This window comes from Tenrec ecaudatus, chromosome 5 (genome assembly GCF_050624435.1).
Source record: "Tenrec ecaudatus isolate mTenEca1 chromosome 5, mTenEca1.hap1, whole genome shotgun sequence".
Classification (NCBI taxonomy): domain Eukaryota; kingdom Metazoa; phylum Chordata; class Mammalia; order Afrosoricida; family Tenrecidae; genus Tenrec; species Tenrec ecaudatus.
Window position 1 is genome coordinate 113097758 of NC_134534.1, and position 17490 is coordinate 113115247.

Sequence of the window (17490 nt, forward strand, 5' to 3'; positions counted from 1 at the left end):
ATGATCATCTACCGGGACCTCATCAGCCTTGATGAGATGTTCTCTGACATCTACAAGATCCGGGAGATCGCAGACGGGCTGTGTCTGGAAGTGGAGGGGAAGATGGTCAGTAGGACCAAAGGTGCCATCGATGACTCCCTCATTGGGGGTAACGCCTCAGCTGAAGGCCCCGATGGTGATGCAGCAGAAAGCACCGTGGTCACTGGTGTTGATATTGTCATGAACTATCACTTGCAGGAAACCAGCTTCACAAAAGAAGCCTACAAGAAGTACATCAAAGACTACATGAAATCAATCAAAGGCAAACTTGAAGAACAGAAACCAGAAAGAGTAAAGCCTTTTATGACAGGTGCTGCAGAACAAATCAAGAACATCCTTGCAAATTTCAAAAACTACCAGTTCTTTATTGGTGAGAACATGAATCCAGATGGCATGGTTGCTCTGCTGGACTACCGTGAAGATGGTGTCACCCCATGTAGGATCTTCTTTAAGGATGGCTTAGAGATGGAGACATGTTAACACAGTGGGCAACTCATGAACGATGCCTCATCCCGACTGGCTGCTGTTCATCCACACGACACCAGGACTTAGACAAACGGAACTGATATCATCGTGAGCTCTTCATTTACTTTTGACCCTGATTTATATGGAGCGGAGGCTTTTTTTTTTTTTAAAGGAAAAAAAAATGTCGTGTAGGTTGTCTAAAATAAAATGCATTTAAACTAAAAAAAAATCTATTTGCAGCAGAGGTAAATATTGTTCTTGTTGTTAAATGCCATTAGGTCACTTCTGACTTGTAGTGACTCTATGGACAACAGAACAATGTGCTGCTTGCTCCTTTGCCTCCTTACAATTGTTCTCACGGTTAAACCCAACATTGCAGCCACTGTATCAATACATCTTTGCTAGGGTCTTCCTTATTTTCACTGGTCCTCCACTTTACCAAGCATGATGTCCTTTTCCAGGGATTAGTCTAGTCTGATAACATGTCCAAAGTATGTGAGATGATGTCTCACCATCCTTGCTGCTAAGTAGCATTCTGACTGTATTTCTTCCAAGACAGATTTGCTTGTTCTTTTGGCAGTCCAGGGTAGTTGCAATATTCTTCACCAATACCACAATTCAAATTCATTGACTTTTCTTCAGTCTTCCTTATTCAATGTCCAACTTTCCCATGTGTATGAAGTTGTCTCCTTCTCTCTCCAGGGCTTATTTAGGATTATAAAAGTTCAGATACCAGTTTTCAGCCTTCAGTATCTCCCAATCTTGCCAGAGAACACTCTGTAGTCAACCAGTCCAACACTTAGGTACAATAGTGTGCACAAATGAATCTGCCCCATAGGGTAGCAGTTCTTTTTTCTGATTACTGGTCCCTTCCATTTTCTGTTTATGCAATCACTTGTTCAGCCATATTATCAAGGAGTCAAGAAGGAAGAGAATGTTTTGAAGCAGACTGTGGTAGCAATTATAAAAAGTTATTACAAAATAACTGCTTGCACCTGGATCTATGTTTATAGCAGCTAAAGCCCTGGACCTGGAGGAGTCACGTGGAGACCCATGCCAATGCTGAGATGCTACCACTGTCATTGTCACTGGATCTACAAGACTTTCCACTCACTGGTCTGTGATCTTCCTATATTCAGCATCATTGCATGTGTTTTGTGAGTCTGAAAAGGACTTTATAGATTGGTATCAGACCTATGGGCTAATATCGGACTTATGGACTTGATCTGGACTGGGCTAAAATGTTTTTTCAGTATTCAATTGCACTTGTATATAAAGCTCTTTCTTATAAACACACACACACACAAATAACTGCTTGATGTGATTGTGCTATGGGATGATATGATATCTGTATTAGCCCCCAATAAAAGGGTTTTGAAAAAAAGAAAACACACGCAGTGAGCTTCCTTTGGCGTTAGGTGTTGCTTTCAAGTTTTGCTGAGGCTTCCCTCCTTGCTCTGTTGTAATTGCTCATATGTGAGCTGACATTCAAGGGCAGCACAGGCACGCGATCCTCCATTTCAGGAGAAGGAAGTGCTGGCACTCTCCCCAAAAGAACCTTTGAGAGATCTGTCTTGTTGGTTTCAGAGCCCCAGGACCTTGTGGTGGTTGGGAGAGTCATCTCAACAGGGATCTTCTAGCTTCACTCTAAGGAAATTTCTGTAGGAATTTGTGTCAGTTCATCAGTTTAGAGTTAACATGTGGCGGAGAGGCTGTAACACTGAATGGACCCCTAGGTAGTTCTGCTTGTTGCTCCCAGAGCCTCACCCTCACATGTAGCGTGTTGGCTATGATGCAGCCTACACTTAAAGAGATCTATCTTGTAGGATAAGAAGCCTGGGCTATGGGGTGCTTAGGTATAGTGTTGACAATGGGAGCAGAATACACTGTAGCTATTTGCAGCAGCCTTGTAGCTGATAGTCTGAGCAGGGAGATACTGGCCTGCTCAGAAGAGCCACCTGGGAATGCTGATTATGTTGATTTTAGAGGAGAAGGGGTCTCTTTGTTCAGGCAGGAGCTGTGGTGGTTAGGGAAGCAACTTCTCTTTCTGAGGTTATGTCCCCTCACTCATAACAGCCAGTGACCTTGGTGGGTGGGAGGCAGTGAGGAATCAAAATTCTCAATGCATATGAGAAACATTTTTATCTATGCAACTCATTACTGGTTCATACCTGTCTGCAGTTCTGTATCACTGTAATTTCCTCCCTGATTTGGAGTCCCTCAAGGCCAAGCATTTTTTCTTTCTTTTTTTTTTTGTATTTCTTATTGAATTTGTGGTAGAGCACTGGAAGAATCTTTTGATTAAACTGCAAAGTATAGTAGCAATTCTTAAACTTCATGTGCATAAGATTCAGAAAGCTTGTTAAAATAAAAATTCCCCTCCCTCTGCCACCTTCTCATCCTTGTGAACACTTGATAAATTATAAAGTATTATTATTTTCATATCTTACACCAGTGGTTCACAACCTTCCTAATGCCACAACCCTTTAAGACAGTTCCTTATGTTGTGGTGACCCCTAACCATAAAATTATTTTCAAGGAAAATGAGCTGATTCCAGGAACCTAAGTGGAAGGCGGATTTTGGGAATGACGAGGGCAATGAATGTATAAGGGTGCTTTACTCAATTAATGTATGTATGGATTGTGATAAGAGTTGTATGAGCCCCAATAAAATGATTTATTAAAATTATTTTCATTGCTACTTCATAACTATAATTTTGCTACTGTTATGAATCATAATGTAAATTGTAATGTTTTCTGATGGTCTTAGGTGACCCCTGTGAAAGGGTTGTTTAACCCCAAGGGGTTGCGACCCACAAGTTGAGAACGCCTATCTTACACCTGCTGTCTCATCTCTGGCACATTTCTGTTGTTTTCATCCCCCTGAGGGTTGGGTGGGGTGATCATTGTGATCAGTTTCCCCTTTGAGGAGCTGATGCGAAGAGCTCAAGTCGAAAGAATATGCTTTGAAAATAATGATGATAACATATGCACAAATATGACTGATGCATTGATGTATAAATTGTTATAAGAGCTGTAAGTTCTCTCAATAAAAGGATTAAAAAAATAAATAAAACAAAAATTTTTGTGGAAATCAGGCGCAGGGCTGACAAATTAATGTAACTTCAATGAAACCCATAATACAACAAGAAAGAAGTAAAATAATTACAATCAAGGGTTTTGCCATTAATCTTCTATGCTACTCATTTGTCACATTAAATATATTACTTTTTATATAATTCATTGTTAGTCATTTCTTCATGTATATACAAGTCCTATCTCCTTTGGTATACCAGAAATTCCTTTAAGACAGAATATCCTCTTTTTTCATTACAATATTACTGCAGTAAGTATGACATTCTTTTCCAGGGAGTGGCATCTTCTTTTTCAAAAAATTTTCAAATAATTTTATTAGGGGCTCATACAACTCTTATCACAATCCATACATACATCAATTGTGTAAAGCATATTTGTACATTCGTTTCCCTCATCATTCTCAGAACATTTGCTCTCCACTTAAGCCCCTGACATCTGCTCCTCATTTTCCCCTCTCTCCCCACTCTCCCTTCCCTTATAAACTCTTGATCATTTATAAATTATTATTTTGTCGTATCTTGCACTGTCCGATGTCTCCCTTCACCCACTTTTCTGTTGTCCATCCCCCAGGGAGGAAGTTATATGTAGATCCTTGTAATTGGTTCCCCCTTTCCACCCCACTCTCCCTCCACCCTCCTGGTATCACCACTCACACCACTGGTCCTGAAGAGATCATCTATCCTGGATTTCCCTTTGTTTCCTGTTCTTATCTGTACCAGTGTACACCCTCTGGTCTAGCCAGATTTGTAAGGTAGAATTAGGATCATGATAGTGGGTGGGGAGGAAGCATTTAGGATCGAGAGGAAAGTTGTATGTTTCATCGTTGCTACACTGCACCCTGACTGGCTCATCTATAGGGGATGTCCAATTGCCTTTATATGGGCTTTGGGTCTCCACTCCGCACTCCCCCTCATTCACAACAATATGATTTTTTTTCTTTGATTCCTGATAACTGATCCTTTTGGCACCTCATGATCACACAGGTTGGTGTGCTTCTTCCATGTGGACTTTGTTGCTTCTGAGCTAGATGGCCGCTTGTTTACCTTCAAGCCTTTAAGACCCCAGACACTATATCTTTTGATAGCCTGGCACCATCAGCTTTCTTCACTACATTTGCTTATGGCCAATGTATGTGAGGTGAAATCTTGCCATCCTGGCCTCTAAGGAACATTGTGGTTGTACTTCTTCCAAGACATATGTGATAGTTATATAATCTGGTGTTAATTTGGGACTTGGAGGGGATTAAAAGTGAAGGGGTTGAGTCTAATCTGTCAATCATGATATAGCCAATGAGGCCCCTGTGTCTGCATGGCCTCCCCCTGAGGATTCTGGAAACTCCTGGATAGAGGGAGACACACACTCTCTCTACTCACTCTTTTCATGACATCCCTGAAGAGAAGCCACATGGACCTACCCTGATGCAGCCCTGAAAGCTGGAGTAGCCATGTGGAGACCCCTGCTAAGGCTGAGAGCCTTACAATACCACTGGATTCACAAGACTTTGCACCCACTGACCTGTGATTTTCCTGGAGTTGGCATCATTGTGTGTTTCATGAGTCTGAAGAGGACTTTATAGATTGGTATTGGATATATGGGCTACTATAGGACTTATGGACTTTATCTAGATTGGACTGGGATGTTTCCTCAATATTCAACTGCTCTTGTATATAACATTCTTTCTTATACATATTTGAGTGTATATGGATTTGTTTCTTTAGTCTACCTGGACTGACACAACATATTCATTTGCTCTTTTGTCAGTCTACAATATTTTAAATATGCTTCTCCAGCACAATAATTTAAATGTAACACTTCTTTTGTTTTCTTTATTTACTGTCTGACTTTCACATGCATATGAGGTGACTGAAAATTCCATGACTTGCATCGGGCATACCTTAGTCCTCAAAATAACATCCTTCCTCTTCAACACTTTACAGAAGTCTTGTGCAGCAGATTTGCCTACTGCAATATATCATTTAATGTCTGTTTCCATGAACTATGATTATGGATCCAAGCAGGATGAAATCCTTGATAACTTAAACATTTTCTCCATTTGTCATGATGTTACCTTTTTGTCCAGTTGTAAGGATTTTGAATTTTAAAAAAATAGGGTTGAATTGCAATCCATATGAAGGCTGCAGTACTTAACATTTGTCAGCAAGTGCTTCAAGCCTTCTTCACTTTCAGCAAGCATGGCTGTGTTGTCTTCATATCGAAGTTGTTAGTGAGCCTTCCTCAATCCTGATACCACATTCTTTTTATAAGGTCCAAGTTTTCAAATTGTTTATTCAACAGACAGATTGAGTAAGTATGGTGTGAGGATACAACTCTGATACATACGCTTCCTAATTTTAACCAGTCATTTTTCCTTCGTTCGATTTAAAATACTTTTTCTCTTGTTCAGTTTGGTCCATGTATAAGTAATGATTAATGAACAATGAAGTGCTCTAGAATTCCCTTTCTTCCAAATGTTACCCATAGTTTCATATGGCCTGCACAACCAAATGCCTTTGCATAGTTAATAAAACAAGTAAACATCTTTCTGGTATTTTCTGCTCTCAGTTAAGATCCATCTGATATCAGCAATGATACCTCTCATTCCATGACATGTTCTAAATAGGACTAGAATTTCTAGCAGCTCTCTGCCAATGTACCACTGCAACTATTGTTGAATGATATTATGAAAATTTTACTAGTATGTTATTTTAATGATATTGTTAGATAATTTCCTCATTCTATTTGGCCACCTTTCTTTTTATTTTTAAAAATCATTTTATTGGGGGCTCATACAACTCTTATCACAATCCATACATACGTCAATTGTGTAAAGCACATTTGTACATTTGTTGCCCGCATCATTATCAAAACATTTGCTCTTCACTTAAGCCCCTGGCATCAGCTCCTCATTTTCCCCCTCCTTCCCCACTCACCCATCCCTCATGAACCCTTGATAATTTGTAAATTATTATTGGGTCATATCTTACACTATCTGATGGCTCCCTTTACCCACTTTTCTGTTGTCCATCCCCCAGAGAGGAGGCTGCATGTAGATCCTTGTAATCAGTTCCCCTTTCCACCCCACCCTCCCGGTATCGCCACTCTCAGCACTGTTTCTGCAGGGATCATCTGTCCTGGATTCCCTGTGTTTCCAGTTCCTAGCTATACCAGTCTAGCCGGATTTGTAAGGTAGAATTGGGATCATGATGTGGGAGGAGGAAACATTTAGAAACTAGAGGAAAGTTGTATGTTTCATTGTTGCTACACTGCACCCTGACTGGCAGGTCTCCTCCCCGAGATCTTTCAGTAAGGGGATGTTCAGTTGCCTACAGATGGGCTTTGGGTCCTCACCCCACACTCCCCCTCATTCACAATGATATGAGTTTTGTTCTTTGATGCCTGATTCCTGATCCTTTCGACACCTCATGATCACACAGGCTGGTGTACTTCTTCCATGTGGGCTTTGTTGCTTCTCAGCTAGATGGCTGCTTGTTTACCTTCAAGCCTTTAAGACCCCAGACACTATATCTTTTGATAGCCTGGCACCATCATCTTTCTTTACCACATTTGCTTATGCACCTATTTGTTTTCAGTGATTGTATTGGTTAGGTAAACACACAATAATATGATTTCTTTTATTCTTTGATGCCTGATACCTGATCTCTTCTGCACCTTATGATCACACAGGCTGGTGTGCTTCTTCCATGTGGGCTTTGTTGATTCTGAGCTAGATGGCCGCTTGTTTACCTTCAAGTCTTTAGGTCCCCAGAAGTTATATCTTTTGATAGCCAGACTCCATCAGCTTTCTTCACCACATTTACTTATGCATCTGCTTTGTCTTCAGTGATCATGTTGGGAAAGTGAGCATCATGGAATGCCCGTTTAATAGAACAAATTATTCTTGCATTGAGGGAGTACTTGAGAGGAGACCCAATGTCCATCAGTTACCTTAATACTAAACCTATAAATATATGCAAACAGATCTATTTCCCCATCCTCATATATAAATATGTTTACATATGTATATGGCTTTACTTATAAATGTCCTTTGCCTCCTAACTCTTTCCTCTATTTCCTTTTACTTTCATCTTGTCCCACTACCGTGTTCAGCCTTCATTTGGGTTTCAGTAATTCCTCTTGGTTACATTACCCTTGATCACACCCTACCAGGCCGCCTACACCCTCCTCACCACCAATTTGGATCACTTGTTCCCTTGTCCCTGGGTTTGTTAATGCCACTTCCTTTCCCCACACGTCCCCCTCTCCCATGCCCCCCAGGAACCATCAGTCCCATTGTTTTCTCCTCCAGATTGTTTATCCAGCCTATCTTATTTAGACAGACCTGTTGAGATAATAACACATACAAGAACAAGACAGAGTAAAACTGAGCACGAAAAGAAAACAACAACAACATCAAGCCAATGACAACAACAAGAAAAAAAAGTCCTGTAGTTATTTAAAGGACTGTTTGTTGGCCTTTAGGAGTGTTTTCCGGTTGAATCTGATGGGGTGCCATGCCCTGGCCCCAAAGTCTATTTCTGGTATTCCCTGGGGACTTTGTTGTTCTGTTCCCCTTGCTGTTCTGTTGCATGCTCTTAGTGTTTTACCTCGATGTGGTGGGATCAGATTGGGTGCAATTCCCATAGTGTCTCAAGTGTGAGACATAGTGTCTCATAGTGGGGCCGGCCATACGGTTTTCTCTGTGCATTGTTGGCTAGCTTTCTTTGGAATGGTCACAAATATGGATATCTTCCTGTCAGTTGGCCATGTAGCTCTCTTTGAAATTTCTTGACATAGGTGAGTGACTACTTCCTTGCTTCATCAGCGTACTGAAACATTTTAATTGATAGTCTGTCAATTCTTGGAATCTTGTTTTTTCACTAATGCTGTCAGTGCAGTTTGGATGTCTTCCTTCAATTGCATCAGTTCTTAATAACATGTTACCTCTTCCAATTATTGACTTTTGACCAAATCTTTTTGGGGTAGTGAGTCTATATTCCTTCCATCATCTTTTGATGCTTCCATTGTCCATCATCTTTTGATGCTTTCACTTTGTCTATTGAATATTTCAATATTGCAACTTGAGACTTGAAATTGTCTTCAGTTCTTTCAGTTTGAGATATGTCTAATGGGTTTTTCCCTTCTGGTGTTCTAACTCTTGGTCTTTTGCACATTTCATTATAATTTTTTGCTTCGTCTTCTTGAGCCCCCTTTGAAATGTTGTGTTCTGCTTTTTTACTTAGTCATTCCTTCCAATTGCTTTACTACTTGATTTTATTAGATTCTTCTAATATCCACTTTGGCATTTTCTTTTTTGTCTTTGTAATGATCTTTGCTTTCTTTGTTATGGTACTCTTTATGTCATCCCTCAGATCATCAGGTCTCCTGCCATTTGTGTTCAGTGCATCTAATCTGTTCTTGAGATGATTCCTAAACTCATGTAGGCTATACTCAGGATCACTTAAAAATTATTTAAAGATCATTATATTGGGGTTCTTACAGCTCTTATAACAACCCATACATCAACTGTATCAAGCATATTTGTACAGGTATTGCCATCATTATTTTCTAGACATTAATTTTCTATTGAGCCCTTGGTATCAGCTCCTCTTTTTTTCCTCCCTCCCCAGCCCCACCTGCATGACCCCTTGATAAATTACAAATTATATTATTTTCATATCTTACATCAACCGCTGTTTCCCTTCCCCCGCAGTTTCTGTTTTTCACCCCCCTGGAGGGGTGTGTGTGTGGTTATATGTTGATCATCATGGTCAGTTCCTCCTTCGCCCCACTACTCCCCAACTTCCCCTCTACTCTTTTGGTATCGCTACTCCCATCCCAGTTTCTAGATTCTGTGTGTTGTGGGTTCTTATCTCTTAGCTGTACCTATGCACATTCTCCTGTCTAGCTCACAGTGAAAGGAAGTACTAGGGTCATGGTAGTGGTGGGTGAGGAAGCCTCAATGAACCAGAAGGATGTGTTTCATTAGTGCTTTACTGCACCCTGATTAACTCATCTGTTCTCTATGACCCCTCTGTGAGGGGATGTCCCATTGTTGACAGATGGGCTTTGGGTCTCTGTCCTGACCCCTCTCTTTCTCAACAATATGTTTTTTTGTTTGTTTGTTTTACATTTTTGGATGCCTGTTACCCGGTCCCAGAGACGCCTCATGATCACCCAGGCTGGTGTGCTTCTTCCATGTGGGTTTGTTGCTTCTCTCCTAGATGGCCACTTGTTTGACTTCAAGCCTTTAAGACCCCAGATGCTATATCTTTTGATAGATAGGAACCATCAGCTTTCTTCACCACATTTGCTTATGTACCCAATTTGTTTCAGCGATTGTGCCAGGAAGGTGAGCATTACAGAATGGTAGGTTGTTAAAACAAAGTATTCTTGCATTGGGGGAGGGCATGAGCAGAGACCCAAAGTTCATTCACTACCTCAATGTATTGCCATATAAATATATGTACTTAGGCCTATGCCTCTTTTTATGAACTAATGTGTTTACATATGTACACACCTATGCTTATACCTCTAGCCATAACTTTGCTTCCTAGATCATCCCTCTGTTTCTCAAGGTTGCTTTTTTGGGTTCTTATGGAATTGTTGTTAATATTCTTAATCTTCAACTTGAATCTGCAATTAATGGTCTGTTCCACAGTCGGACCCTAGCCTTGATGATAATGAACTTCTCTGTTCTCTTTTTCACAGGTATAATAAATTTGATTTCTATGTATCCTATCTGGCCAAGTACATGGGTCTAGTCAATGATTATGTTGTTTACTAAAGGTATTTGCAATGAAGAATTCTTGAAAAATTTTATAATATGATCTCCCATTTCATTTCTATCAATGATGCCAACTTCTGTTCCTTTTTCTTTGTTTTCAACTTTCAAATACCAATCAACATGAGTTCAATGCATTTTGATTTCATATTTGACCAATTTCTGATTGAAGCAATTGGTAAATTCAATATTTCCATCATCACGGACTTTAGTGATTGATGTCTAAATTTAACGTATGGTTGTATAAATTGGTCTTCTTTGTAGGCATATAAATATTATCCTATCACAGACATTGTACATCATGCTAGACTTTGAAAGATCATTTTTGATGATGGATGCTGTTATTTCTCTTGAATGTGTCATTCCTGGAAGAATAAACCATAGGATTTTCTGATTCAAAATGATCAATGCCAATCAATTTCAGTGCAATAATGCCTAGAATGTCGATTTTTATGTGTTGTTCCCTGGTCATGTTGTGGTTACAGGTTGGGCTACTAACTGTGAAATCAGCAGTTTGAAACCACTAGCCACTCTGGGATAAAGATGGGGTTTCTACATTCATAAACTGTTCCAGTCTCAGAAACTCACTTATTTGTCCTTTAGAGTCTCTATGAGTCAACATCAACTCAATGGCAGTGTTTGATGACTTTCAATTTTCTTAGATTTGTACTTTGTACATTCCATGTTCTTATTATTAATGAATGCTTACAGCTGATTCTTCTTGTTTTGAGCCCTGCCCTACCAGTAAATGAAGGTCCTGAAGCTTTGCTTTTGAAGAGACATCTCTTCTTCATTGATATTTTGAGTGCTGTTGAACTTGAGGGGCTTATGTTCTGGTAATATATTTGGCAATGTTCTGCTGATATTAATAAAGTTTTCAGTAGTTAATTTTTCATAAATCGATGGATCATTTCTTCTTAATATGTTCTTAGTCTGAAAGCTCTGCTGAAGCCTATTCACTATGCTAGTATCTGGAATACCAGTGACATAACTTCCAGCATCATGGTAACATGCAAGCTACTTCAGTATGACAAACTGACAGGTGAATGAGGACATAATATTTATTAGATGTTAGTAAATACTATAGGATAGATCCAACAAAAACACTGGAAAAACTCAGAGCACTTATAATGGAAAGAGATAAACAGAAAAAAATCTCCATTAGATTAGCTATAAGTTGAAACACCTGAACCACTTCTAGTGGGGAAATGGCCTCATGTTACAAGAATGTAGCTAGATGTTACATGATTCAAATGGAAAGATAGAGTGTAGATTTGTCACAAAAGAAATCTTCAAGAGAGAATTCATAATTAATAACTACCCACGTGCCTTAATGTCTGTGTGTCCTGCTGCCATCAGCAGATGGTGTCCCGTATGTGTTGAGGTAAGCATCGTGGATGACTGTGTTTCCCATCACGTGCAGCACATGATCAGTGACAGTCTAGGTGCGAGGTATTGAAGGTTTGAATCTGAGAAGGGCATAATGGAAATGCAGAGGAGAGGATGGATGTGTAAATGCGAAGATTTGGGAATTCTTGGATGTAGACAATGAGGGAGGAGTAAGAGAGGAATGGTGACTTGAAACTTTTCCACAGAAGATCCATATTATTATTACAGAAGCCAGGGAGTGGTACTGCTTGTGAAGAAAAGTAGCATTAGTAAGGATAGTACTGGTAAAAATAGGAGTTATCACTAACTGAAGACTTGAATCTCTCACCATGCTACGTCTACATGTTTATGGCACCTTTGTTTCTTGAGTCTCAATGTATGAATGATGAAAGAGAAGCTCAGAATTTTAGTAAATTTTCCAAGGTTACAAGGTGCTAGACAGCAGCAGAGGTGATGTTCAAATTCAAGTCTGAGTCCCAAACTTGGGTCTGAAGCATTAATTAACTTATTGACAAGTGCTTGGTGAAGTCATCTCATGTTCTTTAGGGGATGGTGGGGGAATCTAACCATTCCCCAACAACTCTGAGGTCAGTGCCATGTTGGTTTCACATGACACAGATAATCCCCTGCACATAAGTGGAGAATTCCCTGTCTGGCTTCTGTAAAGCCATGGGAATGGGATTAGGTTATGGCTAGGTGAGGCCATAAGTGTCTTTTCTCCTTTTCTTCTCCTCTCAGGCTGTGCAGGGAGTTTGGCAGAAGTTTCTAACGTTAGCTTTGTTATAGATGTAGCCTTGGCTAAAGAGAACTTCCAAAGCCAAAGTTAGGAGATATCCTCTTATCTACTTATTTTTGAGGGTGGAGAGGAAAAGGTCCTAATATTTCTTGTCACCTGTAAAGAAACATCTTCATTAGTAGCATCATACCGACTTCTACTATGAATGGGTGTGCTGTACACAACTGCTTGGAGGATCAATGCTGAGAAATATCCAAGTTTAAAGTCAACAAAAGGATACATATCCTTAGCTGATGAAAAATTTGGAAAGTGAAAATAAAGGTTTCACATTTGTGAGTGGCTCAGCATTAATGTGTAAAATAAAGGGAGAAAAGTTCCAAAGTGGATTATGACAATGATTTCACAGCCCTTCTTGATATGATCAAACTATTGAATTGTATGATGTGCTAACTATATCTCAATACAAATATTGCCAGTGGAAGACTTACGTTAGCTTTGCACCTTGGAGAAAAAGATTAAGCTGGGAGGAAGTACAAAACAGGAACACATTTACAGAATTCTATAGGCAATCCTTCTCTTCCCCCAGTGTGATTGTATTTAAACCAGTTGCTGTCCATTAGGTTTTGAATCACAGTATCATGTATATCAGAGTAGAACTATGCTCCATAGAGTTTTTAAAGACTGTAGTTTCACAGATAGGTTGCCAGGTCTTTCTTTCATGGTGCCTCTGGGTGGAATTCGAACTGCCAGCCTTTTGGTTAGCCTTTAAATGCGTTAACCATTATCACCACCCAGGGATTCACTTCTCATAATCCCTGTTGGGCAGCAACTGATTTGTATTATGAGTAGAAGCAATGTAAGTTATTTGACAGGTGCTTCTCGAGGAGGTGCTTTAATTATCTGTATGCTGCTCTTACAGGAATATCACAAATGGATAGCTTTCGCAAACAGAAATGTAGTCTTTTCATGGTTTAGGAGGCTGAAAATCCAAATTCAGAGTGTTAACTCAAGGGGAAGGCTTTCTTTCTCTGTCAGCCCTTGGAAAGGCCCTTGTCACCTTTCAGCATCTTTAGGCTTGTCCGTCCTTGGAGACCATCATGTGTGCTGGCATTGACCTTTCCCAGCGCCCAGGAGTTACTTAGTGCAGTTTCTTGGACTCCAGGCGCAAGGGACTCATGCTGTTCCTGGGTCTTCTCCTTTCTGCTCGATTATTTCTCCTTTTATCTCCTGTAAGATACAGGTGCTGCAGGCCACATCGCAGGGAAACGCCACTTCCATCTGATCAGGACTATGATGGAAATAAGGTTTTTGTATCTCACTCTTAATTTGTTTTCAATGGATAGGCTTATCACCTCAGGAGACATCATTCCATAACTACCACATTATATCATTACTTAGCTGCCAAACAGAGAATCATGGTCCAGCAAATTGGCACATATTTAATCCGTTACAAGAAGTATAAGAGATTTCAGCAGATACTGGCCAAGGAGTTTAGGCATAAGTCTTTTTCAAAGATGAAATGGATTGGATCTGTTTATTCAGGTGATGGGAGAAGAGAGGACTGGGACATTCAATAGGATTATAAAAGAAATGGGTAATAGATTTTTACTATGTCCACCTAAGTCAACATTAAAGAGATTTATGTGACGTGTTCAGATGGATGCTCTATGGATGGAAGCGGTAGCATATGGGACGGGGTGCCCTTCATTGCAGACTTTTAAAGGATATAGTAAATGGGAGATCTTGTTTCTGAGCTTGGATAGACGTTTCCTCTTAGTTATGTGATTCTACGAGAAGCTTGAGACAAGCTTGCTTTGTGTTAGTTCTATGTTCAGTACAAGACAACTTGAACTCCTCTATTGTCTACTATTTGAATTGAGACTAATTGAGCATGTCTCCTCTTCAGAATAAAATAAGAGATTTCATAAAAATCTTTCCCCATGGTTATTAGAGCATTTTGATGTGCTTTTTATATTTAAAATTTTAATGTTCTATATTAATTTTTATCATAAATGCTTCCACACACATGCACACTGGTGGTATTATTCCATGTTTATTTTCTAATTTATACATTTTTTGAGGGGGCCAGTAGTGCATTCTGATTACTCATTAGGATACATGCCTGGAAAATTCTCATTTTAAAGTAGAATAGTTGTTAAGTAACATTAAAATTTAATTAGAACTCTTCACTGCATTTCATTTTGAGGTTATTCTGTAATTACTCAGCAGGTCTTGATGTTTACTAATGCAGAAGTGACAGCACATAATGCTGCTAAATTATTGCCACATTGCTGGAGGAGACAACTGGAAAACAAGGACCAAATAAAGGTATTATTTAAAGATCCCCCAGGGGAAAAGACAACTTCAGAACATAGGACTTGCTTTCTCTTTGCCACTTTCCCCTTGTTCATTCAGAGTAACATATGGAGCCCCCCCCCATCATAGATGAAGTCGCCTGCGTAATGGCGCCAATGGCAATTCCTACATTTTGCATGAAACTCTATTCTTGAAAGAATAGGCATGAAATGGGGGCCTATTAGAGTTTTAAATTGCTTGAACACATTACATGTGGGGAGAAAATCAACTTCCAAATAACTGTCATAAACGGATTTTTGTAACTAGTGTTGTACCTTTTAAGCCATCTTATTCTGTCTCTTTTCATTAGGATAGAGATATTATATGCAGAGAATATAATGGTATTAAAAAGCTCCAACAAATGTATCCTGACCCCTTCTGACCTGGCAGGGTTGTGATTTTCATATGTGAGCAATTGAAATTATTTTTTCATAACCTTGCTTTTAATTGAATTCTCTGTCATCCTTCCCCATTACGCCTAAGACTACCTATGCACGCTCAGAGTGAATTGAGTGAACTATTTTGATAATTTGGATAAAAATTAATTTTAACTAGGACATCCAGATAATAGGCGTAATGTACTTTAAACTATGGATTGGGTATGTTTTCATTTATATGTATAAAGAGTCGGCTTTGGAGTGGTTCTGGTGGGGAGTAGTGAGGTAAGGAAATAGATGATCTAGATACATTACCCATACTCTCCTTTTCATCTGCCTTCTTTAACACGATGGGGACTGCAGGCATTCTTGGTTTACCCCTGACCTTAAACAATCGTTAAGTTGGCTACCATGGATGATGACCCAGGGTGGGTCAGAGCCTAACTGTGCTCCAAAGGGTCTTCTTTCTTTAAAAATCATTTTATAAAGGGCTTATACAGCTCTTACCACAACAAAGGGTCTTCTTTCAATGGCTGAATTTCGGGACATAGATTGCTAGATCTTTCTTCTAAGGCACCTATGGGTGGACTCAAATCTCCAAACTTTTGGTTAGTGTCTGAGAGCCTTAACTGTTTCCCCCCCATCCCCCCCAGGGGCAGGCCAGTAAGGCTTGCTTTTATTGAGTGACTGATCAATAGAAATGCCAAGGCCACTATGTACAGAGGAGAGGGGGGGAGTTTATTTCTTGGTCTCTTCCTCCCTGGACAGAGTCTTGATGATCTCCTCTTTCTTGGCCTGGAGTCGCTCCTCACGGCGCTTGCGTGCTTCCTTGGTCTTAGACCTGCGCGCCTCAGCCTGGTCAGCCAGGAGCTTCTTGCGAGCCTTGTCTGCCTTCAGCTTGTGGATGTGTTCCATGAGAATCCGCTTGTTCGTAAACACGTTCCCCTTCACCTTCAGGTACAGGCTGTGATACACATGGCGGTCAATCTTCTTTGACTCCCGGTATCTCCTGAGCAGCCGGCGCAGGATCCTCATCCTCCTCATCCACGTGACCTTCTCGGGCATGCGGGCATTGGCAGTACCCTTTCGCTTACCTATGCCCATATGCCTGCCCTTCCTGCGGGCTAGGGTGTTTTTGCGGCATCAGGCCCGAGAATGGACGGTCACAGGCTTGCGGATGATAAGGCCATCTTTGATCAGTTTCTGGATTTGCTGACGGGAGTTGGCATTGGCAATCTCATTGGTCTCCTTGGGGTCCAACCAGACTTTCTTCTTGCCGCAGCGGAGGACGCTGGAGGCGAGCCTCTTCTGAAGCCTGAGCATAATTCTTAGTTCAAGCCTGAGCCAGTACGCTCTCGGGGTCGGAAAGACGTTTTGTACTTTATTATTATTATTATTATTTTTCGTTTTGTACTTTAAAACATGGAAAATAAACCCCTCCGAAGAGCAAAGTGGTATAGCCCAGTCTCCCAGTACGCATGCGCCCAAGGTCATCCGATCACGTCGCATTAACTGTTTATATAATTTATTCTTGACCTTTGAGGGCAAGCATTCAGTCTTTAATCAGTAAACATAATGTTAGCAGTAGATCTTTTTTTTTTGATAGGTACCTTCACAAAAATTATATTCTGTTTCTCTTTGCTGAGTTTTGCCAAAAAATTTTTTTTGCATAAGGTGATAAACTCTTTAGATTGTTACAATGAAAAAATCACATAGATTAACTTTTTCATATTGAACCAATTGTGGTGTATTATTCCTTATAAACCAGCGGTTCTCAACCTGTGGGTCGTGACCCTTTTGGAAGTCGAATGACCCTTTTACAAGGGTTGCCTGATTCATAACAGTAGCAAAATTACAGTTATGAAGTAGCAACGAAAACAATTTTATAGTTGGGGGGTCACCACAACATGAGGAACTGTATAAAAGAGTTGTGGCATTAGGAAGTTTGAGAACCACCTATAAACATTCCTGGATTCAATTTACTAATATTTTCTTTAGGAAGTTTGAAAAAAATATTTATAAGGTATATTGGCGTGTAGTTTTCTTGTAATGCCAACTGGATTTTGGTGTCAGGGTAATGCCGGTGTCATAAAATGAGTTGGGCCATATTCTTTATTTTATTTTCTGGGGAAGTTATGTAGAATTCATGCTATGTGTTTTTTAATTGTTTGGCAGAATTTAGAGTCAAACACTATAAGCTTGAGAATCTTTCCAGAAGGTGTTGATCCACTAATTGTATTTCTTTAATAGTT

The 17490-nt window shown here is 40.0% G+C and overlaps 1 protein-coding gene and 1 pseudogene across 1 annotated transcript; one reads left to right on the top strand and one right to left on the bottom strand.

Annotated features, from left to right (window-relative positions):
- Positions 1-10314, top strand: LOC142449228 (translationally-controlled tumor protein-like). The gene is made up of 2 exons (XM_075550870.1): positions 1-330; positions 10309-10314. Exons 1-2 carry the CDS (start codon positions 1-3, stop codon positions 10312-10314), a joined length of 336 nt encoding a protein of 111 aa, XP_075406985.1.
- Positions 10315-15946: 5632 nt separating this feature from the next.
- On the bottom strand, positions 15947-16564 carry LOC142448903 (large ribosomal subunit protein eL19-like; annotated as a pseudogene).
- Positions 16565-17490: the final 926 nt, after the last annotated feature.